The 20,987-nt window shown below is 40.1% G+C and overlaps 3 protein-coding genes across 8 annotated transcripts; 1 reads left to right on the forward strand and 2 right to left on the reverse strand.

Annotated features, from left to right (window-relative positions):
- Positions 1-141: 141 nt before the first annotated feature.
- casp9 (caspase 9, apoptosis-related cysteine peptidase) lies at positions 142-5,431 on the reverse strand. 2 transcript variants are annotated; one of them, XM_042099066.1, is made up of 11 exons: positions 5,306-5,431; positions 4,793-4,925; positions 4,495-4,693; positions 4,311-4,403; positions 4,114-4,172; positions 3,764-3,940; positions 3,591-3,680; positions 3,261-3,408; positions 2,263-2,451; positions 1,941-2,050; positions 142-901 (listed from the first exon to the last, which is right to left on the reverse strand). In XM_042099066.1, the coding sequence occupies exons 2-11, from the start codon at positions 4,922-4,924 to the stop codon at positions 779-781; spliced, it is 1,320 nt and encodes a 439-aa protein (XP_041955000.1). In that variant the 5' UTR covers position 4,925; positions 5,306-5,431; the 3' UTR covers positions 142-778. The 2 variants fall into 2 exon arrangements, with proteins under 2 accessions (XP_041955000.1, XP_041954999.1); XM_042099065.1 differs by lacking the exon at positions 5,306-5,431 and adding an exon at positions 5,176-5,268.
- Positions 5,410-14,826, forward strand: dnajc16 (DnaJ (Hsp40) homolog, subfamily C, member 16). 3 transcript variants are annotated; one of them, XM_042099018.1, is made up of 15 exons: positions 5,410-5,567; positions 6,039-6,217; positions 6,299-6,365; positions 6,511-6,835; positions 6,933-7,117; positions 7,250-7,354; positions 7,437-7,595; positions 7,736-7,866; positions 7,978-8,155; positions 8,421-8,603; positions 8,859-8,935; positions 10,604-10,684; positions 11,260-11,349; positions 11,609-11,779; positions 11,897-14,826. In XM_042099018.1, the coding sequence occupies exons 2-15, from the start codon at positions 6,048-6,050 to the stop codon at positions 12,339-12,341; spliced, it is 2,367 nt and encodes a 788-aa protein (XP_041954952.1). In that variant the 5' UTR covers positions 5,410-5,567; positions 6,039-6,047; the 3' UTR covers positions 12,342-14,826. The 3 variants fall into 3 exon arrangements, with proteins under 3 accessions (XP_041954952.1, XP_041954949.1, XP_041954951.1); XM_042099015.1 differs by having other exon boundaries at positions 5,411-5,567; positions 11,894-14,826; XM_042099017.1 differs by having other exon boundaries at positions 5,413-5,567; positions 6,014-6,217; positions 11,894-14,826.
- Positions 14,635-20,688, reverse strand: agmat (agmatine ureohydrolase (agmatinase)). 3 transcript variants are annotated; one of them, XM_042099075.1, is made up of 8 exons: positions 20,445-20,609; positions 20,089-20,355; positions 19,728-19,927; positions 16,016-16,064; positions 15,580-15,775; positions 15,250-15,429; positions 15,069-15,153; positions 14,637-14,950 (listed from the first exon to the last, which is right to left on the reverse strand). In XM_042099075.1, exons 2-8 carry the CDS (start codon positions 20,253-20,255, stop codon positions 14,877-14,879), a joined length of 951 nt encoding a protein of 316 aa, XP_041955009.1. In that variant the 5' UTR covers positions 20,256-20,355; positions 20,445-20,609; the 3' UTR covers positions 14,637-14,876. The 3 variants fall into 3 exon arrangements, with proteins under 3 accessions (XP_041955008.1, XP_041955009.1, XP_041955010.1); XM_042099076.1 differs by having other exon boundaries at positions 20,089-20,371; positions 20,445-20,573; XM_042099074.1 differs by having other exon boundaries at positions 14,635-14,950; positions 20,089-20,688.
- Positions 20,689-20,987: the final 299 nt, after the last annotated feature.

Genomic DNA, 20,987 nt, shown 5'->3' on the forward strand with positions numbered 1-20,987 from the left:
TAACATCTCTTTTTGCAATTTCGGCTATGAAACCTTTTCTTACATTTTCTTTGGGGTTCAAACCACAGAACTACAGGCATTGGAAAGGCAGGTAGCTTCACCTGACTTCATAAAAAAAGAAGCCTATATGAGGGGCACCTGCTGAATTAAGTGTTATGGTACATTTATTTGAGTTTAAGACTGTTAATCTAATTTTATTCAGTTAATTCAGTGAATTGCTCCTCTATTTCTTCCAGCTGTTCATTCCATTATGTGAGCACCATAAACAATTACAGACAATCAACAGTGTAATTTGAATAGCAAGTAGTTAAGATGTTTTTGCTAGAATTGCAGATATACCAGACACATCATTGACTCAAGGTTACAAATCATTACATACATTTATTGAAATTACTTGTAAAAAAAAACAAAAAAAAGGATGTACAGTATAGAAAAACTATTACATATTCCATCACCATTGTCAAATTAAAAGAGCAAATTGTCAAGCTTAAATCTATTGATGTATAATCATTAAAAAGTCATGAGTTATATGTTTTGGGAAAATTGTTGTTTTGATCATGACATGACAACTAGTCCCGAGGCTAAATGACACCCTACAAAATGGTTGAAGGGGTGGCAACTCTCTGACTGGGAAATCCAGTAAACAACAGCACTACAAATTGTGAGTGCAAAAGTAAAAAAAATACAAAGCTAACAGATTTGATTACCACAGGATAACCATTTAAACATATTATGAATTCCTGAAGGTTTCTCTGTGAGCCAGAGACAGATATGCTGGTCATGTAGAAAACTGGCTGTGTGGTGGAGCCTGGAAGTAAAGAAGCTTTCGGAGGAAGTTGAATGACCCAGGCATCTGTTTAAACAAGCCTTTAGCAGAATTCTGTGACACTTCATTGTTGACCTAGACATTAAAAACAAAGACCAAAAAGCAGATTAAATACTGGTCCCTTTCTGTCACCTCAGATATGTCATAATGAAATAGGCATTACATGTTTTGTCCAAATCTAGCAAGCTGAGTAGCTAAAAGCCAATAAATTTGCCATGGTTTGCCAACACCAACAGCACCAGCCTGGGAATACCCAGAATAAACTTTCGGCAAATTTGGGATTTGCTCTGCAGGTCCAAGAGGCCATTGAAGCTCATTTCCAACGTCCCTAAAACATGGGCACGCAAATACAATCGCTAATCCAACATGGACGTGTATTTCTTTAGAATTGAAAAACAACTGCATTTATAAACCTTTGTTTACAGGATTGCTACACTTCTGAAAAGATTTGGTAAGAGTTTAATTCACCAGTTTAAGTTTAATTTCACTGGTAGTTACGCCCCTGCTGGAAGTCAATTAAAGGTGCTCTAAGCGTTGCTGGGTAACGTCACTTCTGTTGACATTCAAACAAAACAGAGAGCTAGCTCGCTACTTCCTCCCCCTCCCTCCCTCCCGTGCAATTGAAACTCTCCTAAACGAGCATCTCGTCTGTGATTTTCTGGAACAGTTTGTTATGTTTTTATGGGCTAGGTTTTCCCAGGTTGTTTTTGTTGCCGTTTTTGGAGCCTGGGCTGTCCACAGAGATTAAGTTTTTTTACAGTGTATTCAGTACACAGGCAGCTAGCGGATGGTGAGGTGATTGCTGTAAGTGACAAAAAATGTTTTAGCTTAAAAAAAGAGCGTGGCATCGCTTAGAGCGCCTTTAACCTTTTCCAGACCCACTCTCAATTGAGAAGGGTCTGGTGTCAATGAGGCTACAACAGCACAGTCTGCTCTGATAAAATCTAGCTAACTTACTGATATGTTTTGGTAACGTACTGTTAAGTGTTCATATATTTGGCAATGTCACATATTGAATAGCATGAATAACAATGTGAGCACCTGCAGCAGAAAGTACAGTTTTGGTGCTTGCTTAATCCTCCAATATCAAGCTATCTGCACAGTGCATACCCACCATCATAAGTATAGTTACTAGGTCGTGAATGGCAGCATTCTCTTTCAGAAGACGATCCAGGGTCTCTACATACCAGGAACCTGCCTTGGTGTCCCTCCACGAGACATATCCTGTAGGTGACGGTACAAATAAATTAAAACTGCTACTTCTTAGTCTGCATTAACAGGAGACTTAAAATCAAATTACCTGGGAGGCACTAAAGAATGTACACAAGTTGTGTGCAAAACTGTAAAGATCTTGAGGACTTTTTTTTTAACTCCATCTAAGTGATGCCACTTTAGATGAAGAAACCACAAATGTTTTGAAGACAACTCCAGCACACCTGGAAAAGTGGAGTAGGATACCAGAATGTCACTTGGTGTGGGCAGAGTAGCCCGTGCATCTGGTTCATCTGACATGCTCAGGGAGTCACTGCTGGATGACACAGGGATGGCATCCGTCTGGTCATCTGGTCCACCCATACATGGCTGCACCTCATCAGGAGACACTTCAAAGCCAGTGTCCTTCTCTCCTACCCAAACACACACTCATGCCATGAGCCGGCAGCAGCGCCAGTATGATGTCTTACTGTTAATGTGTTACTGCACAATGCTTTGCTATACAGTTAATAGCAGACAAATACTTTGATAACACTGTATGCATTATTCACAGTTCTGATTGAAATGGCATTGGTTCTGCTAATACAGTATATTTAAGCTACATCCTCACCATTCCGTTTTCATTTTAAAACATTGTTCCAGTTCAAATATAAGGCTCGGATCATACGACCATTCACACAAATCACATGACCATTCACGCAACTGTCTGTGAATTTAACGACAAAGTACAGATGCTACCAAACACTGCAATGCCAGTAAAGCTTGTACTATGTCCTCCATGTTGCATTCACCACTGGCAGGCTAGTAGTACAAGTCTAAATGGGTCATGGAGGGTCAAGAAACATCAAACTGACAGGTCAAAATCAGGAGGGGGACATGGATTTCTACGTCATCATTTTCAGATGTTTGCAGATTCAATGTCCACATTTATGCATAATGCATAAGTAAAATGTATAAGTAAGTAAAGCACAAAGCCAGAGTTTTCAAATTAATATGGATCTGACAGCGTTTTCAAATCATCCCAGATTTGAACTAGCTTGAAAAATGCCGGAGTAGTGTAGGTGAGCAGCAACAATGTAACAAAGGTGTCTCGGAATCAAACGAAACGGAGTAGTGTGGATGTAGCCTTAAAGCAATTATCATGAGTGTGTTGTGAATGTGTCATTCATCATTGTGTCATGTGATATCTGGAATGTTCTATCTGGTTAAGAACTCATCTGACCTCCTCCACAGGCTTGAAGGAAGAAGAGTTTGGGCTTGCCCTGCAGTGAGGGACAGTGCTGTCCATTGAGGTAGTTTGTGATGACCTGAACTGGCACTGAGGTGCCATCCACGCCGTACACTGCACCAGGAAAGCGACTGTGCGTGGCCTGAGGACAACAACACAAAGGCTTAAAACCACACTGCTGAAAACCACACAGTAATGATTGTACAGTATATGAAAAGAGAGTGCTAAAAATAGCTGCAACACTAACAAAGGATGCTTCAAAAGAATGAGAGTTTGTAACAATCACAGGACTTGGGTGAATGCTTCAAAATTCACTCAGCTTACCTCTGTGCCATGTGACAGAATGATAACCACACAGCAGTCAGAGTTGGAATGGTCCATCTTTGCTAATGCCGACAGCTCTTGTCGTATTTGCTAAGAAACAAGATATGGAATGAATGTAAGGCAATATACATTCTATTTCATACTACTGTGAAATTATAGCATCCCTGCTATACCTTATGTTTCAGGTTTCGTTTCACAACAACATCAAAATTAAGAGACTTGAATCGTCTCTCTAGCTTGTCACTGTCTATATCTGATCCGTTGCGATCCTTTAGGTCTGAGTGCTGTTCAAACTCCACATTGTTTATGATGAGGCAGAGTCCACAGGGGCTAGCATCCATCTTATAACTCTGAGGGAAAGTTAAACAGAAAAGAACTTCAGCAAATGAGATTTTAATGAGCAATTGTCAAGTCCTAACCCATTAGACAGGTTCAGAAGCCCCTAACAAAGATAGTTTTCTGTTCATCTGTTCATATGTCTAAGTCTTAAGACATATGAAAAAAAATCATATACACAGGCTACCTGGATGCTATCTCGTCTTGTTCTCCCTTGCGTGGGTCTTGGGCTCAACCTCTCTGGAGCTGTCAAACACATAAGTATTCAAATGTGACTTCAATCAACTGCATAATATGATCCTCTCTTTCACACAATATACATATGTTAGTCTAACTGAAATTATAACCTTGAAGAGGGGAATCAGAGGTAATGTGCATACTTACATGGACTGGCAATATCTATTTCAGTAGGATATAGAGGCACTTCTTTAGGTGGATTATTGTGGATTTTGTCTGGCTCTCTGACATCAATAGGACCTGTGCAACATTAAGCAATATATTGATGCATGCAAGATATTAAAAGAGAAAAATTAGGAAGTGATGGAAACATCGAAGACTGTGCTCTTACACACTGGCAGAGGTCTGATTACTGGAATCTGTGGGCTTGGCACAGACTGGCCAACTGGATCTTCGCTCTGGAGGAGACTGGTCAGACTTTCATAGCCACACTCACGCAGGCATTCCAAAAAGGCAGGGAAGGCTCGGCTCCCACGTGTCTCCAGGTCTCTCACCAGCTGCCTGGCCTGGTCCCTTCTGGTTCCTGAGCTCTGAAACAGCAAAGATAGGCACACTCAAAAAAAGTAAAAGAGACTGACTTGCCCTGAGAATTCAACCATACACTAAAGGGCCCCTCGGGTGGGTCTTACCTTAATCTCATCTATCATATCTTGGGTGAAGACTCCCCTTGACAGGAGTCCATCATAAACTTCTGACGGGTCTAAATCCCTCACAAGATTGGTTCTGTTGCGTTGAAGGATCTTTTTATGTCTAGGGTCCATTCTGTCCAAAACAGGAAACAAAACAAGAAGCTAATAGGCAGAACCGAAAGAACAAACTAGGCTAACAATGTTATAGTAGGCTAGCCTAACACCCAATTGCGAAAATATTTTCCATTAGATCTCGACTACGGAGGGAATGTCAAATCATTGTTTTTGAACAGAGCTAGTCTACTAAAGTAACCTACGTTATTACAATGGCCTTTACATCATCGCTATAACCAGAAGAAGACACAGACAGTTCATTCCCTCACCCATGCATAGGCCTATGCTACCGTGCTGATAATGAAATAGGCCTACACCACCGTCAGCTCTTCTGAATATGCCAAATACCTCTCGAATTTTTGCTACATTCACGATAAACTGACAAAATTAGAAACCTACCTCAGTTACTCTCCATATGATCTACTACTACTTGCACGTTGCTCTTCCTTGTTTTCATCAGACACAAATCTGACGTCACCTATGATTCACCACGCAGTCGCATCGAGTTGACAGTCGCGGAAGGACTGTAACGGGAATATCTGGGAGAATCGGGATGTTGTAAACAGTGAAACGCATCATTCCATTCGTAGAGATACTTGTCTGTGGTCAAGGTCAAGGCTTAAATATGAATTTCGTAAAACGGTAGTGCATATACTCTCAGGTGAGTTGAAAGTGGCATGTGCTGACCAAACTGAACTGTTAAATTGTAAAAAATATAGCCACGTTATCTTTGACGTTAATTTATCGTATGGAAGTGTAAAATATTGCCTCGATTTACCATATTGTGGAAATTGAATTCGTTATGGACACTTGTCACTGTTTGTCAACATTATTTGACAAGTGACTGACTGACGTAGGCTACATAGTTTTGTATGTTGGCAGCTACAGAATTGTTCATCTTGAAGCATGCAGCATGCATACTTTTGATATTTACACTTCAGCAATATGTGTAACGTGCTCCACGTGTGGGTCGAATAGCTATCGGGCTTAACTGCATTTACATCCATGAATAGGTTTTTACATCATCATTCGTAGTCATATCTCATTTATTGCATTGCTGTAGGCTATCTAGTTTGATTCAAATGTAGCCTAAAATTTTAAATGTAGCCTATATGCTTGCATATCTTTTCAGCCACAAACCATGGTGGAATTGAAGACACCCTTGACCTTGCCAGCTGTGGTCATCTGTGCTCTCTTGTTTGACCTGGTGGAATCAGTCCCTCCTTTTGACCCGTACAAGGTGCTTGGGGTCACAAAAAGTGCCAGTCAAGCTGAAATTAAAAAAGTCTACAAGCGATTGGCCAAAGAATGGTAACATTTCATCTTACTCATAGTGGATGATCATGAATTCTGAAAACATCTCACATTAAAAGTTGTGAATTTCTCCGCTAGGCATCCAGACAAAAACAAAAATCCAGAAGCTGAGGATATGTTTATCAAGATCACCAAATCATATGAGGTATAGAAACATTGGAAACATTCTTAAATGCATGTATCTTGACAATGTATGAATTTGTGTCTAGTTGAATAAAGGCTGCCTCCCTAGACACTGTGTATTTTATAGATCAATTGATGTAGATTTTGAATGTGTTCTGTCTCTCCAGATCCTGTCCAGTGAGGAGAAGAGATCGAACTATGACCGTTTTGGACAGACGGATGACACTCAGCCGTTTGGGCATCATGGACACCACCCATTTCACGACCATTTTTATTTTGATGAGACCTTCTTCCATTTCCCCTTCAATGCCAAGGATGGCAGAGACTTTGCTGACAGCAAATACATGCTTCACTTCAATCAATACATTAATGACATCGCACCTGACAGCTTTAAGCGACCCTACTTGATCAAAATAACATCTGATTGGTGCTTCAGCTGCATCCACATTGAGCCAGTGTGGAAAGAGAGTGTGGAGGAATTGGAGCCTCTGGGTATGTACTAATGAACACATGCCGTTTGTCTTCTCTGACTGTGTTGTCCATAGAGTGTTAATCATGTGCAACTAATGCATTTTTATTTCATTGTTAGGTGTTGGCATAGGTGTGGTGGATGTTGGCTATGAGAGACGATTGGCCAATCACCTTGGTGCACATCGTACCCCATCCATACTTGGTGTTATAAATGGCAAGGTGACCTTTTTCCACTATGCTGTGGTACGACAACACCTCAGGCAGTTTGTAGAGGACTTGCTCCCACAAAGACTTGTTGAGAAGGTAAATGTCCTCTCGCATTTACAGTAGCTCCCAGTAGCTCTTATTTTATGTCTGCAAATTCTCTATTTGTATTTGTTCTGTCCGGTGAATCGTTTCACATAAAAGTACTGGAAATATACATCAATGTTTCAGGTGACAGACAGGAATAACCACCAGTTTCTAAACAGCTGGCATGCAATCAACAAACCCCACGTCCTTCTTTTTGACCAAGTTCCCATTGTCCCACTGTTATATAAGGTACTGAGTTACTTGCAAACTCTATGAATTTATCCACAATAACGTGAAAACTTACATAAACTCAGTATTTTTTCTTTTTCAGCTGACTGCATTTGCCTATAAAGACTATGTGCAATTTGGGTATGTGGACCAGGGCCTTACAGAGACAGCGAACCTACTGAGACAGTTCAACATTAATACATATGCTCCAACAATGCTTGTGTTTAAGGAAAACACAGACAAGCCCGCAGACATTATTCAGGTTTGGTTGTTGTCTTGATTAACACTGATGCATGTTCTTCCCATCTGGAATTGTTATAAGATTTTTACAATGTCAATTACCTTGATACTGTCTTAAACCAGTATTTTATTTAAACCAGTATTTATTTTTTCTCTTCCAAGGCTAAGGGGATGAAAAAAACAATAATTGATGAATTCATATCAAATAACAAGTTCCTCTTGGCTCCTCGGTTGGTGAATCAAAAGGTCTTTGATGAGCTTTGTCCTGTGAAACAGTTTCACCGGCGCAGGAAGTGAGTCATGTTCAGCATTATTTTTTTCTAGCAGAGCCACAGAAACAGAACTAAGACTATGCGCTGAGCTAAATTCTAACACATGCTCTTTCAATTCAATATGTTTCCCAGATACTGTGTGTTGTTGATCACGAGTGAAGAGGAGTCCTTTTCCACTGGTAATAAGGCCTTCCTTTCCCTGGCCTCCACCAACACCAACGAGGTCCTGAGATTTGCCTACGTGTACCAGCGACAGCAGCAGGCCCTGTGTGACACGCTGCTGAGGAGCAGGGACAGCACCCCTCCACAGGTGTGTATGGGCACGCTTTCTACTGTAAGACTAAGGACAGGTTTAAGGTCATGAGGTTTAAACCTTTTTGCAGTCTGATCCTGATGGCTTCCGAAAATAAATAAGCTTCCACCAGACTTCCAGACACAGTCAATCATCCTTGCAGGTTTTTGTTGCTGGGCTGTGCTCAGATCAGTGAAGTGGACATCATGGCTGTAAATATCATTGTAGTGCAGCTTATTTCTGGTGTCATGGTAAATCTGTCTGCCCATCTGTGTGCGCTGAGGTGGTTATTCTGGAGCGGCGAAACGGAGCTGGCAAGGTCCTGTACAAGCCTGTGTTGAGCGGCTGGAACGGCAGCGAGGAGGACAAGCACCGGCTACTGGAAGAGCTGCAGCGGCTCCAGAAGGACCCTTCTGTCCTCAACCACGACGCCATACTACCAGAACTCAACAACGAGTTTGCCTCTGTGAGTCCTCCCCCCCCCACTGGCATCTCTCAGGAGTCTCCTCAGAGCCTTCCTGAAATGGAACATTAGTAAAAGAAAAATTAGCACTGGCCTAGATTTTGGTCCCAGATGAGTTTGAGTGTCATTACATATTAAAGTGTTGTAGTTTTACAATGTACAGTGATATGTCTTACAATGACAAAGAGACTGTTTTATGTGCTGAAATAAGAGCTGTCATAAAAGCTCTTAACTGTTGAATTGTTTTTTTCTTTCTAGATGTTTCTAATTCGATGGGTATTCACAGCATATGATTACTTGACAGAAATTATTGAAGACCTTCTTCACAATAATTGGTGAGTTGTAGCATTTTGCCTTGAAGCATCTGCCAGATCCATTTGTTGTGTAATATTTATATGATTCTTAATACTCTACTCTATCAACCATCTAATATAATTTGTGACACTTAAAAATAATAGCTATAGTACAGTTGAGTTGTATATGATGTAATTAACTACCAGGACTGCAACTAACTAACTATTTTCTCAATTAATCGATTACTTGTTTGATTAATTAAAATGTCAGAAAATGGTGGAAAACTGTCAAACAATGTTTTGCAAAGCTAAATATTATGTACTTAAATTACTTGTTTTATCCACATGCTAAAGATATTTAGTTTACTGTAATAGAGGAGCAAGTAAAGCTGAACATTTTAAAGTATGAGAAGCTGCAATCAGAGCATTTTGAGATTCTCCTTTTCAATTACCAAAATAGTTGGAGATTAATTTAATAGTTGATAACTAATTGATCAATCCATTTACTGTTGTAGTCCTACCAACTACACAGTTTATTGTTAAGTCCTACATATATACAGGTGGGTCTCAAACAAATAGAATATTGTTGAAAAACCAAAAATGAGTATCTCAAAATATTATAATAAGGAGGTTATAATACAGAAATGTCGACCTTTTGAAAATAAATGAACTAATTTGACTAATCTAAAATAGTTTATACACTCAATACTTGTTCTGGCTGCCCTTGCACAAATTACTGCATCAATGTGGGGTGTGTATGAAGGCAATCAGCCTGTGGCACTGCTGAGGTGTTATGGTAGATGTGGTGTTAGGTGTTATATTTAGCTGAGTCAGTAGTGATGGGGACGAAACCGCATATGTCGAGACCGAGTTTTTAAAAATGCAGCCAAGACCGAGTCTTTGAGGAGGCAAGATCGAGTCGAGACCGAGTCTTTAAGGAGTCAAGACACTTCAAGACGGACCAAAAAAAGAGGTTCCAGATGTCTCCATTATCAGCTTGATAAAACTTGCACTCTGCGCTGTGCTTCTTCTTTTAGAAGTGAATGTATTGTGGTTCAAGTAATCAAATTTAATAATTGCGGATTGCTCACTCATTTCATTGATTATCACAACCAAAGGCATGCATTGGAATGACAGATTAGGCAAAAACCGTAGGTCAGGCTACTTCAACCCTCTCCAGAATAACTGCTGTGCAGTTTGGACAAAGATTGTATCTTTCAAAACTTTTGCGCTGCGCAGCATAGGACCATAGTTTTATCGGCATAGGATATATTTTAACGGCAGTCAATATTATAATTTGTATTAAAATAAGAATATTTGTAATGGTGGATATTTTAGAATATACCATGAAATATACACAATAAAAAAATGGGGGGGAAAGGTCACGTGGTCTCGCTCTAAAATTACGAGTCTGCCTCCTTCCAATGTAGGCCAAGACCGAGTCAAGAATGAATATTTTTGCTTTCAATTCCGAGACAAGACTGAGTAAGCAAAAAATGGTCTCGAGACCAAGACCGGAGTTGAGTATTACAACACTATTAGTGAAACAAGTCAGACATCTTGCTTTGTGGCAAATCATTCTCTGGCTGACATTATTTTGTCTATCTATCTACATGTCTTTGTAACTCTCCCAAGCTTTTTTGACTTGATAGGTTTGAGTCTTAAGTGTGGCTACTCTAAGCATCTAACATTTTGTTTTTATTAATGCAGGCGTGAGATGATGCCTCTGCTGTCACTGATATTCTCAGCATTATTCATCTTGTTTGGCACCGTTGTCATCCAGGCCTTCAGGTACAACACTTGCATATGTTTATCCTAAATGTCTAGATTTGGAATTCTACACTTGGAAGAATTAGATGACTAACCTGGTGCTACCATTCCACAAATTGCCACTGTGTTTATGCTGTGCATTGTTTCCATTGTATTTTGATTAGGTTGCAGGAATAGCTAATTAATTGTTAGTGACTTGTTATCTAGACATACAGCCGAGGTCTTTGTGTGCACGTCATCTGATGAGATGATTCTATCTGTAGCATCTCTGCAAACCTCTTTGATGGTTGCAAAATAGTTTAAAACTTGAATTCATATGAGTCAGCCATACATCAATGGCTTGCCTGTTGGCTGGTTATGTTCCTGATCGGATCATAAACGGCCACGACAATGAAAAAGAATGACAGAAGAATTTGTGACTTTTTTTGGTAGAGAAGCCATCATGAGTGTGGAGGTGGGTGGGTCTGAGACACCAGACACCACTGTTGAGCCCTAGGATTTAGCTCTGTTGGATATGTCTTGAATATAAAACTGACGCCTAATGCTATTCATTGATATTGTAATGAGTTGTTTTTAATGACTCTGTGTTATATCAGTGATTCGAGTGAAGAGATACCAGCAAAAACCAAATCAAAAGAGGCCTCAAAGACAGAAAATGGGTCACCCAACAATACCGGCACATCAAGGTAGAAAACAGTGTTTGTAACATATATAGTTCTATGTTCAAATTTTCAAATGTTTTTTTTTGTGTACTAATATAGTACTAGGCCTACTGCTAAAAGGATGTTACTCTTATACTCTTTTGCTGGAAAAATCAAATTACAATGTTATGTGTAATTTCTGAAAAAAATTACATTTTCTTTTAAAAAAGAGTTTATATCTTGATAGTTCAGCTTTGTGTTATAACTTCAAAAGAGTCCATTTCCACATGTTCCACATCCACAGTCGTCAACCAAAGAAGAACTTTGTGGAGGTGACAGAGTTGACTGACATCACATACATGAGCAACCTAGTGAAATTAAGACCAGGGCACACCAATGTTGTACTGGTCCTAACAGACGCTTCCAAAAACATTCTACTGAGCAAGTTTGCTAAGGAGGTGTATTCATTTACAGGGTGAGTCTTCTCATGGTCTTCTTGATTACATCTGGTAAAAAAAGTTATTAAGGAATACACAGCGCTCACACGTGTTACAGTTTAACTGTTTTAATGTCAATGTCTCCTCCTCAGAAGCCTGACGCTGCACTTCTCCTTTCTAAATGTGGACAAGCACAGTGAGTGGATGGACACTCTGCTGGAGTTCGCCCAGGACACCATGCAGATTGATACTGACGAAGACGAGAGCGGCAACCGCAAGGTAGACTACACAGGCTATGTCCTGGCTCTCAACGGCCACAAGAGATATCTGTGTCTCTTCAGGCCTGTCTATACTGGGGAGGACCCTGACAGGTCTGAGGAGGAAGGGGCCACTACGGGGACTCGGTCCAGGTCAAGCTTGCGTGACGAGCACCAGCACCAGTCACGGAAAGGGACGTCACGCTCCCGTTCCACGACACTGCAGATCCACCACAAGCTGGACCGGCTTGGCCTCTGGATGGAGAGGCTCATAGAGGGAACCTTGCCACGGTACTACATCCCTGCCTGGCCTGGCCTGGACAAGATCACGGTCACTAAGTAAACCCTTGTGTGTAGAGGGATTGGGGTTTGGCTGATCTCTGGTTGTAGTCTCTTCAGAAAAAAAGGCATATACACTATTTAATGGCAGAGGGTTTCTCACAGTCACTGTGGTATGTTTATGTGCATGGACCAGAATGGTTCTGTGTTTGTGACTTACTGCCTTTTGCCAAGCAAACACTGTGCGCTTTTGACCCGATTTAGCCCCAAATCAGTCAGATCCGACAAACTCCTGATTCGGGCCACGTTCCTGTCCGATTTGTTGTGTATTTTGAAAAGGCTCACGACGCCCGATTAAAGGCTGCAACAGCCAACGTTTCAGCTCTGCTCCAGTCCGATCCGATCGTATTTTGAAAAGGCTCATGACGCCAGATTAAAGGCTGCAACAGCCAACGTTTCAGCTCTTCTCCAGTCCGATCCGATCGGATTTCTGTCAACATTTTGTCGGCTGTTTTACAGAGTGAGCGCGGAATTCACGTCTGATTGAAACATGTGGTGTGAGTTACAAGGTCGTATGCAACTGATAAAAATGCACAGTGTCTGCCCGGCTTAAGTTGGAGGCTGGATACATTGACTTAGTTATTGAGCATTGTTTTGGGCAATGAAAGGTTGCAGGCAGGGTCTGGTAGACCTCAATGCAGCTCAAGCAGTTGGAATAAGTCATGTCACCTTTCCTTAGCATGCCGTGATGTGTTTGGTTTCTTGGTGTTTTATGCCCCCAACGTTGTCTTCAAGGCAGCGCTGCCTGGACGGCACTATGGTTAGGCATGGGTTAAGGTTGGGGTTAGGTTTAGGATTAGGAGCCTTTAAGTCAACGGTGGCAGCGCTGCCTGGAAGACAACGTTGGGGGCATAAAACACCATCGAGCAATGTGTTTGCTGCTCTTTATGTATCTCTATATGTCAGATCACTGTGGTTAACCGTAGAGTGCTAGACCTTACACATCTTATTCAAGTATTATCTATACTTATAATTTCTGAGACGATTATTGGCGGCCCACAGATACCATTAACCTTTGGTACCATTAACCTAACTAACCTTTGTAGGCCTTAGGCACATGTACTGTATACACCCACAGTCTACAAGCATTTAGATGCAGTTGAATTTTAGCATTTTCACTTGGATTTGTTTGTAAAAAAGGTGACTTTTGTTGCATTTGCCCCCCCCCCCCCAACACCTTTTTAGAGAGAATTCATGTAGCAAAGGCATTTTATGGTCTGGATTATCTGTGCTGCAGATAAGGGACTAAGGAAGGAAATATTCATATTGTAAGTTGAACAAACATATAATCAAGAAAGAGACAGTGCAGCTATTCAATTGTGTGTATGGACATACTGCCTGTAACTGAACTGGTTAGTTAGTTCTCTCTGAGAGCAATGCAGCCCGACGTGACTCGAAATGTAAACATATATTTACTGTTTGGCTCTCCCAAATCATCATCACATAAAACAGATCATGACATGGAAGGATGACCATAGCAAGGAAGATAGCTTACCGTGGATCAGTACAAGTCTAAAAAAGACATATACATGGCCTGAGTGGGAATCATGTGAATTCAGATAAGCCCTGAACTTCACACTTGGGAGCAAATTGGGCTTATTGGCTGTTGAAACTGCAGAATACAAGACACTTAAAGGTCATTCAGCCTTGCTGTTTAATGTTCTAGAATGATTGCCAAAGTTGTCCAGTCTTTTTGCTTCATGAAACCATTTCATTTAAATGAGATGGTATGAATTGAAAGATACATTTCCTGATTTACAGAAAAAGAGATGAGATCTTATTTTTGTCCAGTTTTGTGTGAGATTTTGCAGCCTTGTCTCTGTTTTTCTTCATATAGCAGACAGCATTAAATCTGGTGGTGGCTATAAGGCCTTCAAATAGTCTTACATGGACTCACACTAGTAGTGAGCACACAGATCAGACAAAGAATTACAGTACTGAACATCTGTAATTGAATTTTAATAACTTTTGGAAGTCATTGTATTGAATGATGGCAAGGATCTGTCACAGATATTGAGATTAGGCTAATATAATTTTACCATAGAGAACTCTTTATAACAGGAAGATATTGGACAGGCTGGTTTCCTGGCAAATACAGTATATTAAATGAGCTGATAGTATTTAATATAGACTACATCTCATTTGTGAAGTCATTACATATATCATTGTGAAGAAAGAGAATTGTTTATTTTTTGTCAATATCATGTTTTTAACAAAATTTTGAACATCATGTTGTCAGATTTTTTTTAATGTATTTTTATTTTGTATATGAATGTAGAAATCAGTGTCAGGTGTCAAATATAATTATCTAACAACATATTTCATCTCAACTATTTTATCTCAACTGACTTTGAAATCAAGCAGTATTATACAAAGCACCCAGGGACAAAATGAAAAAGATTTCACCTTACATCTTTAACCCCCACTACTTCTCCAACCTCCCAAGACATTTGTTTTATGTGCAAACTTTATTAAATTACATGGCAACACAGAGAACAATTAAAGATCACATTTTCATCAGAAGCAGCTATCGAGAAAATCAATAATACTTTATATTGGGAAGGACACACATCATTTCAAAGAGGAGGTTGGCAGCTGTCAATGCAGTGTTACCTATGAAGGAAAAAAGACCAGTCATAGAGGCATTATTATCTCAGTGACCATAGCCATAGAGGCATTATTATCTGACATAATGAGTAAAATGAGTAAAAACCCTTTGGCTCCTTAGTACCTGTGGTGTCGTATGGTGGAGAAACCTCCACCAAATCACAGCCAACGAGGTTCAACCCACGGCAACCACGGATGATTTCCAGACCCTACATGCAAAAAAAGAGAGGATCTATTATATCTAAGGTTATCTGTGTTTTACACACATACAACTTTAATGTGGATGCATGATTGTAACTGATAACCTGGATAGGTGTGAGGCCGGCGATCTCTGGTGTCCCTGTGCCTGGAGCGTAGGCTGGGTCCAGAGCATCGATGTCAAAGCTGAGGTACACCGGCCCACTCCCTATCTGAGCACGGACTTCTGCCATGAGGGGCACTAGTGACTTGTGCCAGCACTCCTCTACTTGGACAACGCGGAAACCCTACTCATCACATACACATCAACACACATAATGGTGGATTTTGAATGCATGTGACAATGTGAGTACTCTTAGGAAGTCGTGACAATTTAATGACACATCTGATAAATTCCAAATTCCAGTTCCAGGGTGTGTTCACTGAAGATGTGTTACCTGAGCACGATTCCACTTATAGGCGTCTGGGGAGTAGCCTGTTCCACGCAGACCTATTTGGACCACCCTCTTGCAGTCTAGAAGCCCCTCCTCCACACAACGTCGAAAGGGTGTCCCATGACCAATCTTCTCACCCAAGACGACATCACTTGTGTCAGCGTGGGCGTCCACATGGATTAGACCAACTGGCCCGTGTCTGGGTTTCAGGTGTTCAGCAGTTGTTAGGGGAGAATAATAAACTTAACATAGTCATATGCATAACATAGTTTATATGAGATCAGTGTGGCACTCAAACACTCAGCACGTGGGTGCATTTTTTGTACTGTTAGTGGGGATATAGTACATAAATGAGTCCATATAGGGAATCTGCTACTCAGGTTGGTGTTACAAAGTGTAAGCCATAGGTGATAATGGCATCATATTGGATCATACTTACTTGGCAGCCACTGCTTGGAGAATTGGATATGCTATGGTGTGATCTCCTCCTATAAGGCAGATGTTACTTACTTAAATCACTTACAAAGTCAAGTCAAGTTTATTTATATAGCACATTTCATACACAGAGGTCATTCAATGTGCTTTACATAAACAAAACCAAACAATAATAACAAATAAAAGCATAGAAGGGCAATATAGTCAAAGAATAGTTAAAAGGTAAAGATCATAATAAAAAGAAAACATAAAACACAAGGTAAAATCATTTAAAAATAAAGAATAATTAGTAAGCAAAAACAAAGGCAAAAGTAGTAAAAAAAGTAATAAAAGACAAAGTAGAATAATTATCGAGGCAGATTCAGAATTTGTAACTCGGCACAGTTAGCAGAAAGCGTCTGAGAACAGTTTGGTCTTAAGTCTAGATTTAAAACTGGCTACAGTTGGGGCCTTTTTAATGTCATCCGAAAGTTGGTTCCACAGCTGAGCCGCATAGCAGCTAAAAGCTGCTTCACCGTGTTTAGTTCTAACTGTAGGTTTTACTAGCAGGTTTTTCACCTGGGACCTGAGAGGAAGAGAAGGTGTGTACTGCTGAAGCATGTCTGACAAGTATTTAGGTCCTGCTCCATTTACTGATTTATAAACAAGCAATAGTGCTTTAAAGTCAATTCTGTGACTTACTGGAAGCCAGTGAAAGGACTTAAGAATTGGAGTAATGTGGTCAGTTCTTTTAGTTTTTGTTAGAGTCCTAGCTGCTGCATTTTGTATCACCTGAACCTGTTTAATAGTCTTTTTAGGAAGGCCTGTGAAGTTATGTTTTGACATCAGCCCTCTGAGTTTGACAATATTTTTGAGGTGGTAAAAAGCTGATTTAGTTATCGCTTTCATGTGGCTGTTGAAATTTAGATCACTGTCAATTAATACACCAAGATTTTTAACAGTATCCTTTGCCTTCAACCCTTTTGTGTCAAGGAGAGTGGCAACCCTAAGTCTTTCCTCATTTTTACCAAATATAATTACTTCAGTTTTTTCTTTGTTCAGCTGAAGAAAATTTTGAGACATCCGGGTGTTGATTTGTTCTATACACTGACACATAGATTCAAGAGGACCATAGTTGTTTGGTGATAGAGCTAAGTCAATTTGTGTGTCATCTGCATAGCTATGATATGAAATCAAATTATTTTGAATGATTTGTCCAAGTGGGAGCATATAGAGGTTGAATAATAGTGGCCCCAAGATCGACCCCTGGGGAACACCACAGGTCAAGGACGTTGGTGTTGAGGTACAGTTTCCGATGGCAACAAAGAAGCTCCTTTCTTGTAGATATGATTTTAGCCAGCTGATAACTATGCCTGTAAATCCAACCCAGTGTTCTAGTCTGTGTAGTAAAATATTGTGATCAACAGTGTCAAATGCTGCACTAAGGTCCAGTAGCACTAGGACTGATGTTTTACCTGAATCTGTGTTGAGGCGTATGTCATTGGAAACTTTAATGAGAGCTGTTTCAGTGCTGTGATTTGCCCGAAAACCAGACTGAAAGTAATCAAAATACCCATTTGATGTTAGGAAGGTGGTTAATTGATTAAAGACTACTTTTTCAATAATTTTGCCAATAAAAGGTAGATTGGATATGGGCCTGTAATTGTTTAGCATGGAGGCATCCAGGTTATTCTTCTTGAGAAGTGGCTTTACAACAGCTGTTTTCAGTGACTTAGGAAAAGTGCCAGACAGCAGTGATACATTTACAATTTGAAGGACATCCGCCGCTATGAGGTGAAAAACAGTTTTGAAGAAATTGGTAGGCAGAGTGTCTAAGACACATGTGGAAGGGCTGAGATTCTGTACCGTTTTTTCAAGTGTTTCGTAGTCTATCAAGCTGAACTCTGACATCAAGTTTAGTTTCCCTCTGTTTGTTGCTGGAAGTTCAGGTTGTTGAATTTGTGATTGAGCAGATATGTTGAGTCTGATTTTGTCAATTTTACCTTTAAAAAAAGATGAAAACTCATTGCATTTATTAGTTGAGAGAAGTTCAGGCGCTAATTGTGAGGGGGGATTTGTTAACTTATCAACAGTTGAAAATAGAATACGAGTGTTATTTGAACTTCTATTGATAATGTTAGAAAAGAAGGACTGTCTTGCTTTGCATATTTCAGAGTTATATGTGCGGAGCATCTCTTTATGGATTTCATAGTGGATCTGAAGTTTGTATTTACGCCATTTTCTTTCAGTCTTCCTACACTCTCTTTTTAGAAGTTTAACTGCTGGATTTTGCCTCCATGGTGCATTGGTGCTTTCTGTTTGTCCTTAACTTTCTTGAATTGTAATGGAGCAATGTCATCCATAATGTTTGCCATTTTTGCATTAAAGTGATCAAATAAGTCTTCAGAGTCTGACAGTTGACTTGACTTTAGTGAAAGTGCTTGCTCAAAGAGAGCACTTGTCTGATCATTTATGATTCTCCTTTTTACCATCATAGCTGTGTTTTGAGTGTGTGGGGACATAGACACATCAAAGAACACGCAGAAATGATCAGATAAGGCCAGGTCTTTAACAGCTGTAGAGACATCGAGACCCTTTGTGATAACAAGGTCGAGGGTATGGCCGAGAGTGTGTTGGCCCCTGTACATGCTGTGTTAGGGAGAAAGTATCGATTAGTGCAATGAATTCCTTGGCATAATTGTTTTCAGGATTATCCACATGCAAGTTTAGATCCCCTGATATAATAAGACAGTCAAACTCTATGCAAACAACTGATAGCAGTTCACCTAGCTCTTCAAGAAAAACTTTAGCTGAATGTTTTGGAGGCCTGTAAATTGTCAGTAATAAAATCTGAGGAGAAGACTTAATGCATGCACACAGATATTCAAATGAAGTAAAGTCACCGAATGACGACTGATTGCACTGAAAAGACGTCTTGAAAATTGTGGCTATCCCCCCACCTCTTTTATTTGCTCTGGTAGCACTCAAGAAACTGAAGTTTGGGGGAGCTGATTCGATGAGAGTAGCAGCACTGTTTGCTTGATCTAACCATGTCTCAGTTAAAAGTAAAAAATCAAGGTTGTGTGTGCAAATTAGATCATAAATTAAGAATGATTTGTTTGAAAGAGATTTGATATTTAGGAGTGCTAGTTTTGCTGTAAGTGTTGGGGAAATATGATCCATGGGGGAAATCTGAGGTTGATGTGGTACGGGTAGGAGATTGGACTGGTTTACCCTATAAACTTGATGCATTTGTGTTCTATTTCTTGTCAATACAGGAATAGAGAATGTCATGGGCTTACTGGGTCCCGGCATGTTCTCAAAACTACTGTCAGTACCATTTATATTGCAGGGACCCTGAGAATATCATGCAATACAGTCATCATATAATTGTCCCCTCCTGCTGCCATCTGTATTTTCCACTGCACATTCCATGCTATATGCCGGCTGAGAAAATGAACTAAGAGGTACAAAGAACACTTTAATAGAGGTCGGGAAAGTTAATTATTGTTGAGAGGCCAAAAGCCATTCAAAGTGAGAGTGACTGTCGTGAACATAGCACATTGTAACCTTTGTGCTTTTCATACAAGACAGGGTTGAATAATTAAATCAGGAACCCAAACTAAGCATGCAGGCCTATTTAGCAGAGTAACCGAAGAATCATACCATATTGCTAACAATGTAGCCTACTTTTTGTAAGGATATTCCTTACATTAATCTACAGTATGCCGACTCACCCATGGTCAGAGGAATGCAACCAGTGGCCAAGATTTTGTGGTAAGCTTCTCGAATTCGTTTGCAAGTGTCTTTCAGGTCGTACACATTGACATTGACATCACCAATATCAGCAACCACCAGGGATTCATAAGGTGCTGCCCTAGTGCCACTGTATGCCCTGAGCATTGCAGACTCGGATCTGATCTGGCGTGGACCAAACCTAAAAGGGAAGTGAAGAAATATTAGGAGGCCTAGATAAGAAGGGTTTCAGCTAAACACACGCTCTTTAATAGATGCAATGTCTATTTTGCATGCAATAATTTTTCATAAAATACAAAGTTAATCTACAATCAACTGACGGATACATAGGCTACTTTGCACCTTGCTCCGGGTCGGTTTGAGGTGCCAGTGTCAATGGGAACTCCAACAAACGCTGCGTCTAAACCTTCTGCGGTCTCTCGGTACGGCAATTTACCCATCGTGGCGATTCCAGAAACTCTTGCTACAAATTCTGCGCTTGGTGGCACGTTGTAGTTCTTCCCTGACATTCCTCTCGAGCAGGTAATTTGTGTTTTCCTTCTGTCATTTCTTTGACCCGAATGTGCCGTTGTCAGTGCTATTCCACGAGAGACACTGGCTTCTGATTTGCTGCAAAACCGAGGACCTGAGAAGTTTAGCCATACTTTACCAAAATGTCTCAAAAGCATACTTGGTCTGTAAGAGTTGCTTTGACAAACCTTTTGATAATCGGTTACTCCACAAATAAACAGCGCCTCCCACTTGATAAAATCTCAGTCTGCAGACTGACTGAATGGCTTAGTAGGATCGTCATATAAGTTATCTAGTTACAGACCAGTTATTTCAACAAAATGGGCGTTACCGTGTCCACAGTGAGCATGGGAACTGTATTCCATGAAGTACTTGTATGTGGGTTTTGAAGCATGCTAATAGGACCTTATTGTGCAGGTTTACTGAATTGTACTCATTTTGAAATCCGACATAACCATAATAACTGACTTTGTTAACATTATTTTATATAAATATTTACCTTCCAAAATATTTTTCAATATTTAAAATAAAGGCAGAAAAAAACATAACAGAAACATGTCTTTATTTTGTTCTTTTTATGAGCATTTATGTCCAAACATCCAAAAAGTTGTCAGTGGAGAGGAAGTAGCTGGTATTGTTACACAAATCATTAATAACGTTCAAATCAACTGAAATTTGTACTACTTATCAAAATGATATAACCCTGCAGCATCACAGCATTTAAAGGGACA

Source organism: Alosa sapidissima, chromosome 7, assembly GCF_018492685.1.
Source record: "Alosa sapidissima isolate fAloSap1 chromosome 7, fAloSap1.pri, whole genome shotgun sequence".
Lineage (NCBI taxonomy): Eukaryota > Metazoa > Chordata > Actinopteri > Clupeiformes > Clupeidae > Alosa > Alosa sapidissima.

Coding starts and splice junctions, on each gene's coding strand:
- casp9 (XM_042099065.1), bottom strand. Junction 4,694..4,792: donor ATATGATAGATGAGATTAAG/GTAAGACCCACC, acceptor TTGCTGTTTCAG/AGCTCAGGAACCAGAAGGGA. Junction 4,404..4,494: donor AATCAGACCTCTGCCAGTGT/GTAAGAGCACAG, acceptor AATGTTGCACAG/GTCCTATTGATGTCAGAGAG.
- dnajc16 (XM_042099015.1), top strand. CDS start 6,048: ATGGTGGAATTGAAGACACCCTTGACCTTGCCAGCTGTGGTCATCTGT. Junction 8,604..8,858: donor TCAACAACGAGTTTGCCTCT/GTGAGTCCTCCC, acceptor TTTTCTTTCTAG/ATGTTTCTAATTCGATGGGT. Junction 11,350..11,608: donor AACAATACCGGCACATCAAG/GTAGAAAACAGT, acceptor CCACATCCACAG/TCGTCAACCAAAGAAGAACT.
- agmat (XM_042099074.1), bottom strand. CDS start 20,414: ATGCTTTTGAGACATTTTGGTAAAGTATGGCTAAACTTCTCAGGTCCT. Junction 19,928..20,088: donor TCAAACCGACCCGGAGCAAG/GTGCAAAGTAGC, acceptor CTTCCCTTTTAG/GTTTGGTCCACGCCAGATCA. Junction 15,430..15,579: donor ATAAGTGGAATCGTGCTCAG/GTAACACATCTT, acceptor TGTGATGAGTAG/GGTTTCCGCGTTGTCCAAGT.